Genomic DNA, 10,260 nt, shown 5'->3' on the forward strand with positions numbered 1-10,260 from the left:
TATTCGCCAGAAAAGTACAGCAATGTTGCGATTTATGTTTCTTACTTCGGCGTCATGGCAAACTCCAGACGGTCTGTCGTCCAATTCTTAAAAAAAAAAATTATGGGGTTTTACGGGCCAAAACCACTTTCTGATTATGAGGCACGCCGTAGTTGAGGACTCCGGAAATTTGTCCCATCATGATCGCGACTTCTCACCATGCCGAACCTACCCGTGGTCTGTTCATGGCGGACTGACGTGGCAATTCGGAACGTTTTATTTTCTTTTTTTTCTTTTTACCGTTTCCTTTTTGTATTCGTTTCTTTCTCTGACTTCTTTGTTTTCTCTCTTGGTATTTCCTTTTCTTTCATTTTTCTTTTACATCTCCTTTTCACCTTTCATTGTACCAATAAGCCAACCGGACGGTTGGTCGAGAACCTACATATCCTCTCAATGCAGACTTTTCACCCATGTCATCATTTCTTTATGCTAACCTTTAATTCTACTAGGTTACTGCGGCTACTCCTCGACATTTGTTACTTTATACAATTAGCTTTCTTACGACATTCCCTCTTGGATTGTCTACTCCTTTCTATTTCCCCTTTATATTCTGTGCATGTTATAGGCCACCAAATTCGTCCTCTACATTTTGTGCAGATTTCCATAATGTCCTTAACAAATTCATTATTAGGTTTCCCAACTCTCCGGCATTTATTTTGGGGGACTTTAATTTTCCAGATAAAATATGGGAGACTGACTGTTAATTTTAAGCGTACTTCAGCCGAGTCCATTGAATTCTTAAATTTGTGCTTTGACTTCAACTTAACATAGCTTCTCCACAAACCAACCCGAGTCACTCCAACATCCAACACACTTGACCTAGTACTGTCTACTACCCCCGAACTAGTTGCCTCAATCATTATGCTGCTTATCACTACCAAGCGACTGGAAGGTGGTTCCTGTTCACAAATCAGGTAACACACATTGTCCCGAAGACTACCGTCCCATATTACTAACAAGCATTCCCTGTAATATTCTGGAGCATGTAATATATTCCCATACAGTAGATTTTTTTTCTTGAGATGAACTCTTCTTTTAACAACAGTCAGCATGGCTTTAGGAAATCCTTCTCCTGCGAAACGCAACTAGTTTGCTTTACTAACGACCTCTTTTCTAACACCGACTTAGGATTTGGCACCGATTGCATCTTTATCGATTTTGCTAATGCTTTCGATACTGTATCCCATAACCTACTAATCCATAAACTTAGTCTTCTTAACTTTGACCCGCTAGTACTGGACTGGATTAAATACTTTCTTGCTGATAGAACACAATACGTAATCGCAAACAATTGGTCGTCTGCGCCCCTCGCGGTAACGTCAGGCGTGCCGCAAGGGTCGGTTCTCGGTCCTCTACTTTTTCTAATCTATATTAATGATCTTGCTTCCTGTGTGAAATTTTCAACTATTAGACTTTTTGCTGATGACTGCGTTATATATCATAAAATTACTGACCTCAATGATTCTCGTAAACGTCAAGACGACATTAATAACGTTCTGTTATGGCGTAACAAGTGGTCTATGAAGCTTAACTTAAGCTTCATATGTAAATGTAAATGCATGCGCGTAACGCAGCGTACCAATACTACTAATCTGCATGCATTTTTCCTCAATAATAGCCGTCTCTCAGTTATCTCATCGTACAAATACCTTGAACTAAACATCACCAGAAACCTTTCCTGGCACATGCATGTCGACATTATAGGTAGCAATACCAATCGCATGTTGGGCTATTTGCGCCGAAACTTCTCATCCGCACCATCGTCACTGAAACTGTCTACAAAACATTAGGTCGCTCCAAACTAGAATACGCATGCGCCATTTGGGACCCGCCTAACATTACACTCATGAACAGCATAGAAGCCATTCAAAATCGTGCAGCGCGTTTCATCTTATCAAACTACTCCCGACATGCTAGCGTTACGTCAATGAAAACAACACTTAACTTGCCAGAACTTTCTTTTCGTCGGAGATACTTCTGCCTTTCGCTATTCCATAAAATTTTCCACCACAACCCTTTGTCGAAAGAACAGCTTCTCACCTAACCGTCATACGTATCATCTCGCCCTGACCACAGTTTCAAAGTTGGTGTGCCTTCTTCACGTACTAAACTTTGTAGTAATGCATTCATCCCTAGCACAAGCAGAGATTGGAACCACCTTCCCGCCACCGTTGCAGCCATCCTAGATACCGACACCTTCAAAATCAGCATTCATGAAACGCCACGTTGAATATGTCTTTGTATCTTGCACAATTTTTTTGTTATGTTCACCCACTCCTTTCTGTAATGCCTTCTGGCCTTGAAAGTATCCTAAATAAATAAATAAATAAATTTTATTTTGACGGGATTTAAAGCTAGAATACCAAACGTTGTGCGGATTCCCTCACTTTTCTTTAAAGTGAGGGAGAGAACGGAGGAAGGAAAAGGCAGGGAGGTTAACCAGACTGAGTCCAGTTTGCTACTCTACACGTGGTGTAGGGACATGGGGAGTGAAAGAGAGAGAGAAAACATGAGTCTATCGCACTTTCCCATGGACTAAGTTAGGTGCAGGATGTCTATAGTCGGGCACTCAAGTCTGTTCCCTTCAGGTAGTGAAGAAGCGCTCGAAGTGCTTTCTGGCCTCATGAACTTTGAGGCCAGGGACACTTTTTCTTAAGTTGTTTATTGTCTGGATAAATTTGCCCCACTTCGATTCGCATCAGGCCGCAATCGGAACGTTACGTAGTGCGGTGGTGTGATACCAACGGGGCCAACGCCCTTTGCTCACTGGCAGCTTCACCGTCACAGCGGCAGCCACTCTGCCGGAAACGACTACGGGGCTTGTCGTTCGACGTAAGCAATTTACGTGAAATGTGAAATATGATGATGTGTGGCGTTTAATGACGCAAGGTCCAATTGTGGCCAAAGAGCGCCAGAACAGTGCTATTAATGCTGTGAGATGGTGCTGTGTGAGGTGGTTTATGTAGCATGGCGGTAAATGGGCCTAAAATTACCACAATATGTCTAAAAACTATGCAATAAAATTATGGGCATGTACACATTGAAACGTTAAATGTTTAAGAGTTGACAATATTCGGAGATAAACGAGATGAGAACAGTGCCTGTGAATGGTTATACGCCACCATCGACAGAGCAAGCTATAAAGTGGTGGAAATCGAGGCCTGCTTTCACATTGGCGGCAGCGGCAGCATCGAAGAAGCATCGTCCAAGTAACAACCTGCCTTTTCACAGGTTAGTGTTTCTATACTTAGTACTTTCTTTTTCCGGGGAGGAAGAAGAAGAAGCTGAAGAAAGCGGACGTGCCCCGCATCGGCTCCGTCTTTTTGAATGATTCTGCCGGCACTTTTGGCAGGACCACGCATTGAAGCTCATCATCGGATTCGTGAGGTTAACCCGAATCGGTGGATACCTTTGGACAAGGTGGGCCAGCATTTTTTGGACTTCTATAGCCTCTTTTCTGTGCATCGCAAGTGGGCGCCACGCTGGGCCTAACGCCACGTAGGTCTAGCGAGCCCGCCAAGCCGGCATGGCCGATATACGCATGGACGACGAACTCTCCTCGGAGACGGAAGATGGCGAGGAAAGAATGGGTTGGCAGGTGGTCACCAACCGAAGATCGCGATCTGCGAAAAAGACCTGGGGAGCTGGTGGAGCCGCCAATTTGATCCAAGAATCACAAGGAAAGGAGATCGCCAACAAAGGTGCTGCCGGGGCCGACAAGCTCAAACGCCGGATTGTGAAGGCGTCAAGAATGCCGCAACTGCCGGAGGAGCACAGGAAAATCATCGTTAGGCCTCGAGGAGGCCTCAACCTGAACAAGGTCAGCACAGCTATTGGAGAAGCGGTCGTCGAGGCAGCCGGGCTTACAGCAGACCAAGCGAAGGAAGACATCGTCTGCCCCAACTTCACACAGAATATTGTGGTGGTTAGTACACCGGACTCCTCTCGTGCTGAAAGGTATGTGAGAATCAAGTCCATTACGATCATGGAGGCAGAATATGAAGTGAGTGCTTATGAAACAGCCCCCCACTCTACGTGCAAGGGGGTTATTAGAAGAGTGAACCTCAATGACAGTCAGAGTGTGATCACGAAAAAGATTGTGCATGAATACAACCCAACGGCGTTGGCTGCACAACGTATTAAAGCTACGGGATCGGTTATTGTGCTTTTCGACGGATTCAGGGTGCCCAACTTCATCAAATATGGGTCAACCCTCGTGAGGTGCTATCTGTACAGGAAGCAATTTGACGTATGTTACGCATGTGGAAGAATCGGACACAGATCAGACGTTTGTCCAACACCTGATGTTGTGCAGTGCAGGGGATGTGGTATGCAAGACCCAGGTGAGGCTCATATCTGCTCTCCCAAATGCAAGTTCTGCGGTGAAGATCACCCCACAGGTGACAGGGCTTGCAAGCAGCGGTACCAAATACCATATGTAGTAAGAATAAGAAGAAGACAACGCTCCAAAGTGGAGACCGAGATGGAATCGGCCCAACCGACAAAGGCAACCCCTCCAGGCGCCGGAAGGCGCTCACGCTCCAGAAGCACATCAAGATCAAGACAGCGCTCAACATCGAGGGGAAGAAACCGTTCCAGGTCTCGGGAGGCGCAGGTGCGCTTCGAGGAGCAGGAGCTGAAGACAAACAAGAAAAAGGAGCCAGGAGCGACTTGGGCCGAGAAAGTCAAAGGTACTGTGAAAGTCACAGATGCGCTAGCCTCGCAGGAACAAAGTAATGATGCCAGAGTAGAACAGCTGATCAGAGAGGTTATATCACTAAAGAAAGCAAATGAAGAACTTAAGCAGCAGATTCAGGAAATGAAAAAAGGGTTGAGGACAGAAAGCGGCAGTGTGGCAATAGCTAAGCCGGTGTGTAGAAGTAACAGCCAGGAAGAAGACACACCGGCGCCCAAAAAGAGAGCTGTAGTTCCGGAGGCAGAATCGATGTGCTCCGTTCTGGAAGAGATTAGGAATGCGATTAGGGACCTAAAGGACACGGTAGACAGCGTTAACCTTAAGGTGGATAAAACATGGAAGTGGAAGTTAATAGCCGAGAAAAGGTTGAAAAGGCTAGAGGCCCAAGGAGAGGATGAAGAATATATGCCCTTGGAAGCAGAAAGCGCTAGAATACCCCCAGGAGCGGTAGGTGGTACAGTCAAGCGAACAGTGACAGGGGGTAGCAAGTCAGGGGGCAGCGACAATAATAATGGATAATAGAAATAGACTTAGTGTGTGGCAGTGGAACTGCAGAGGATTTCAGCAAAAAAGAGCGTCACTAGCACAGATAATCAAAACGGTTGAAAATAGGCCGAAATTAATAATGTTGCAGGAAACTCTAGCGGAGGAGATCGGGCTGTCCGGCTTCAACTCGGTCTGCAAAGGCAAAGAACCAGGCAGAGGAATTGCCACCCTAATTGACAAGAAAATTCCCTACATAGAGCACGATCTAAAATTAGGGGCGAGTAAAATTGAATACATATTGATAGAAATGGTCCTAAAAAGGCACAGAGGTAAAGCGCAAAGCTTGTTCTGCCTCAACATATATAGCAGTCCCAGAGAGATGAGACAGAGCTTCAGAGCAATTTTTAATAAGGCCATGAGGGTAGCCAAAACTGCGCCACTCATAATAGGAGGGGACTTCAACGCCCCACACCAATCTTGGGGTTACCGCTGGAGTAGTAAAAAAGGGGAAGGAATCTGGCATCTCGCCACAGATTTAGGCCTTTCTCTTATCACGGACCCAGCCTTTCCTACCAGGTGTGGCAGTTCCACGTGTAGGGACACTACCCCGGACTTATCCTTCACTTATAACTTACCCAGGGCAGACTGGATCAACTCTGGTACGGACCTAGGAAGCGACCATTACATACTACACATAATGGTGGAAACGACAGGGGGGGAGGTAAAGCATTTCACTTACATAGACTGGGAGCACTTTAGGAAAATCAGAAAAGACAGAGCAGACACAGATAGAAAGGGGCGCATCCCACTACAAGAGTGGGTGGCTCAGCTTAGGGACGACTTGAATGCAGCAACTAAGGCTATAGAGACTGAGGAAGAGGTTGAACAAATTGATAGTAGATTGGCGCATTTGATCGAAGCCAAGCAATCGATTTTACAAAGATGGAAATCACAACGCCTAAACAGGAGACTTAGAAAACGAATTGCTCAGCTCAATAAGAATATAGAGGAACACGCACGATATTTGCAGAAACAAAAATGGGATGAGGTGTGTAAATGTCTAGACGGAAGGATAAAACGTGGAGGCAATTGGAGTCTGCTCAGGCATCTGCTCAACGAAAAAGGCACTAAATCGAATAGACGTACGGCAGTGGCGAAACTGGTACACCAGGAGAGTCAGACTGCAAGCGCAGAGAGCATAATGGAGCGATTGGCTACTAAATACTTGCCTCTCAGGAAAGAAGATCAGGATGTGAGTTATCCCGATTACTTAGGGGTAGAATGCAAATATATGGATCAGGAATTCACCGAAAGTGAGGTACGCACGGCACTGTATGATCTGAATAGTAGGTCAGCAGCTGGCCCGGATGGCATCTCTAACAGATTGCTTAAGAATTTGGACGACGATTCAATAAAATATCTGACCACATACATTAATGGCCTATGGAAAAATGGGGTATATCCAGAAGAATGGAGGACGGCCAGTACTATCTTAATACCAAAGCCGGGCAAGCAACTCAACTTGGATAATCTGAGGCCAATTTCGTTAACATCATGTCTAGGGAAGACAATGGAGCATGTCATATTGAACAGGTTAACGAAATATGTGGAGGACAATGACATCCTACCGTACAATCTGATTGGTTTCAGATCAGGCTTGTCCACACAAGATGCCATGTTGTTAATCAAACATCAACTGCTATTAGCTAAACCAAAAAACACTCGAGCTCTCTTGGGGTTGGATGTCGAAAAAGCTTTTGACAGAATTAAGCATAGAGCAATACTTGAAGTGATTTCCGAACTGGGATTGGGGAGAAAACTCTATGAAGTGGTCAAAACCTTTCTTGGCAATCGTTCAGCTCACCTTAGATTCGGGGATATTAAATCAAAGAAGATGGATCTCGGTGACAGAGGGACGCCACAAGGGTCGGTCTTGTCACCTATGCTTTTCAACCTGGCCATGTCAAAAGTGGCAAAGGGACTAAAAGGGACAGAGGGCATTCACTTTACCATTTATGCAGACGATGTGACTATATGGACCGCTGAAGGAAGTATGGGACATGCGGAAAGCAGACTTCAGAAGAGCATTTATGAGGTAGAGTCTATTTTAGAAGGCATGGGACTCAAATGCTCTGCTAATAAGTCTGAACTCCTTGTACTTAAGAACAGAAGAAGGGGTAGAAAACCGAGGGGATACGTTCCCGAGGAAGAACCCAGGTTAGTACTGACCACGAAGGCAGGCGAATCTATTAAGCAAGTAGAATCCATTAGAGTCTTAGGGTTATTCCTGGAGGCAAACGGGGCAAATGGAAGAACAATACGACACATCACAAGCAAGACTGTGGAGGTAATAAGACTGCTAAGGAGAATCACTAACAGACACAGAGGGCTGGGAGAGGAGAGCGCCATGAGACTGGTCCACGCTTTCGCCTTGTGTCACTTCTCATATGTAGCTGGGATGCTCACTTGGACACAGACAGAGATAAACAAGTTGAACAGATTAATTAAAAGGCTAGTCAAAACAACAGTGGGGTTACCGATTAACACTCCGGATAACAAATTAATGAAACTCGGGCTCCACAACACAATAGCCGAGATAATTGAAGCTCAGCAAATTGCCCACAGAGAGAGGCTCTCTGGAACAAGGCCAGGTAGAGCAATACTAGAACAGGTAGGATGGTGCCCAACCGAATCCAAAATTTCAGGTGAAGGCACAGTAGAACTAAAAGATAGCATAAGAAAGGTAATCAAGACGACTCCTTTCCCCAGAAATATGCACCCGGTGCACAACCTGGAAAGACGAAAGGCAAGGGCCAAAGCTCTCCTACAAGAGATAGAACACGACAGAGAACATGCGGCATTTGTAGATGCTGCATGGGTCAGAGGAAAGAAAGCCTTTACGGCAGTAGTAGTAGATGCAGATGGTATCACTCGGGATGCTATTACAATCATGACTAAAGACACGACAGTCGCGGAGCAAGTAGCGATAGCATTGGCTTTAAGGAATAATAAGTGGACGAAGATTTACAGTGACTCTAAGATGGCTATTAGACACTTTACCAATGGCTTTGTAACCAAAAGGGCTGCCCAGCTGATCGGTGAGTTGGACAGCCAAGAGATCGAAATCCGCTGGTTTCCTGCGCACATGGGGTCTGTCGATCCATCTCGGAAGAATTTAAACGAGATGGCTAACGCAGCTGCACGAGGACTTACTATCCGTGCACTACGCGACCAGGACCTTAATAATATACAGGAGAACAGGGACCAATTACTAACATATAATGAAATCACGAGGCATTATTACATGAACAGAAGGGAATTCCCAATGCCACACGCTAAGCTCAATAGAGCTCAAGCGGTGACTCTGAGATTGTTGCAAACAAGAACTTATCCAAGTCCAAACTTTATTAACAAGATATATCCTGAAAGAGAGATACCAATCAATTGCGAGAAGTGTAATGGCATCATTACTCTGGATCACATGCTTTGGCAGTGTCCTGTGACTTTCACAGACTGTGACAAGGAGAGAGACTGGTGGCAGCGAGTCCTACACAGTGGAGGTCTTTTCGATCAAGTACAGGCCGTCCAGAAGGCCCATGATACGGCGGTAAGGTTAAACCTTACTGTCCCGACGTGGGAGCCGCCTGCGTCAACCTAAGGGTTGATCTTCAGGACATTAAATAAAGTTCATCATACCATACTTTCTTTTTCCATCATTGCTGATGCTGCTGCTGCTGCTGGCAAATTGTGACCATGTTCTGCAATGTGGTATGCGCCACTTGTGAGCTAACGCTTACTGTTTCAGACTCTATCATTGAATGTAGTGACTCTACTTATAAATTTCACACCGGGAAATGCTCAGGAATCTCGGACATGACAATTAGGTCAAAAGGAGATGCATACCGCCTGGCTAGGCGCTGCACGTCTTGTAGACGGCAGAAATTACGTGTGCAACCTAACAAATCTAGTGATGATTTTGACGCGCAAGACGGGCGGCAGTTGTTAATGACAATTAAAGGAACGCTTGACCAGCTGTTGCCACTCCGAGAGGTAGTTGAAGGCATTGAAGACACTTTACAATTTCTGAGCGAACAGTACGATGAACTGCGACAACGAACGGAGCGAAATGAGATCAAAGATGTAAAACGCAGAACCGAAAGACTTGACAGAAACGAGAGTGACGTCAATCAGCTTCACGCTGAAATCGACCAACTTGAATGGAGGAGCTACCGCTTAAACCTGGACTTTCATGGGATTCAACACTCTGAAAAAGAAAGCCTGCTCGAAAAGCTAAACGAAGTAGCCGTGCAGCTCGTAGTTCCACGGCTCTCAGAAAACGACGTTGTTTCAGTGCACCGGCTGCCGTCAAAGAAAGAAAAGATACCGGGTATAATCTGTTGCTTCGCGAAACAAGCCGATAGGGACCGCTGGTGGCAAAGCAGAAAGAAGTTGCGTGAATCGAAATACGACGTATTCCTGCTTGAAAATGTGACAAAAAGGACCCGTGATTCGCTCTTTATGACAAAGATATGGGCGAAGCGAGCAAACTACAGATATGTGTGGCCCAGCAACGGCCACGTTCTTGTCCGAAAAGCCGATGGTGAACGCGCAGTAGCTGTTTCTACCGACAGGGATCTTGATAAGCTCGCTTAAAAACAGTTCTTGATAACGACGACTTGTGCAAGTGGGGAGACTTACATACTTCCACAAGTATTCAGTCAGCATATAGGTAAAAAATTTCTGCAATCCTTTAAACCCTTTCATCTAAACATCCGGTCAGTTTCAAATACGAAAAACGACCTCTGCTTGTTTTTTGAACAGATAGGCCAATCATTTGATACGATACTGTTAACAGAAACATGGTCAATGAACGATGCGGATATTTTCCGTGTCCCAAATTGCAGTACCTTCTGCTTAAATCGGCCATACTCTCGCGGAGGTGGAGTATGCATCCTGGTAAAGGAAGTATTCCAGTGTGACTTACTGCCCGAACTTACCGCAACAACTGGCTATGAAATTCTAGCAATAAAAATGCATAA

At 45.3% G+C, this 10,260-nt stretch overlaps 1 protein-coding gene across 1 annotated transcript; it reads left to right on the forward strand.

Moving 5' to 3' along the window:
* Positions 1–3,565: 3,565 nt before the first annotated feature.
* LOC126518657 (uncharacterized) lies at positions 3,566–9,874 on the forward strand. Its single transcript, XM_072284194.1, has 2 exons — positions 3,566–3,935; positions 9,027–9,874. The coding sequence occupies exons 1-2, from the start codon at positions 3,566–3,568 to the stop codon at positions 9,872–9,874; spliced, it is 1,218 nt and encodes a 405-aa protein (XP_072140295.1).
* Positions 9,875–10,260: the final 386 nt, after the last annotated feature.

Source organism: Dermacentor andersoni, chromosome 1 (assembly GCF_023375885.2).
Source record: "Dermacentor andersoni chromosome 1, qqDerAnde1_hic_scaffold, whole genome shotgun sequence".
Lineage (NCBI taxonomy): Eukaryota > Metazoa > Arthropoda > Arachnida > Ixodida > Ixodidae > Dermacentor > Dermacentor andersoni.

Excerpts from the sequence above, each read along its gene's own strand:
- LOC126518657 (XM_072284194.1), top strand. The coding sequence starts at position 3,566 with ATGGCCGATATACGCATGGACGACGAACTCTCCTCGGAGACGGAAGAT. Across the intron at positions 3,936-9,026 it reads AGCGAAGGAAGACATCGTCT|ACTCTATCATTGAATGTAGT; the intron begins GCCCCAACTTCA and ends TTACTGTTTCAG.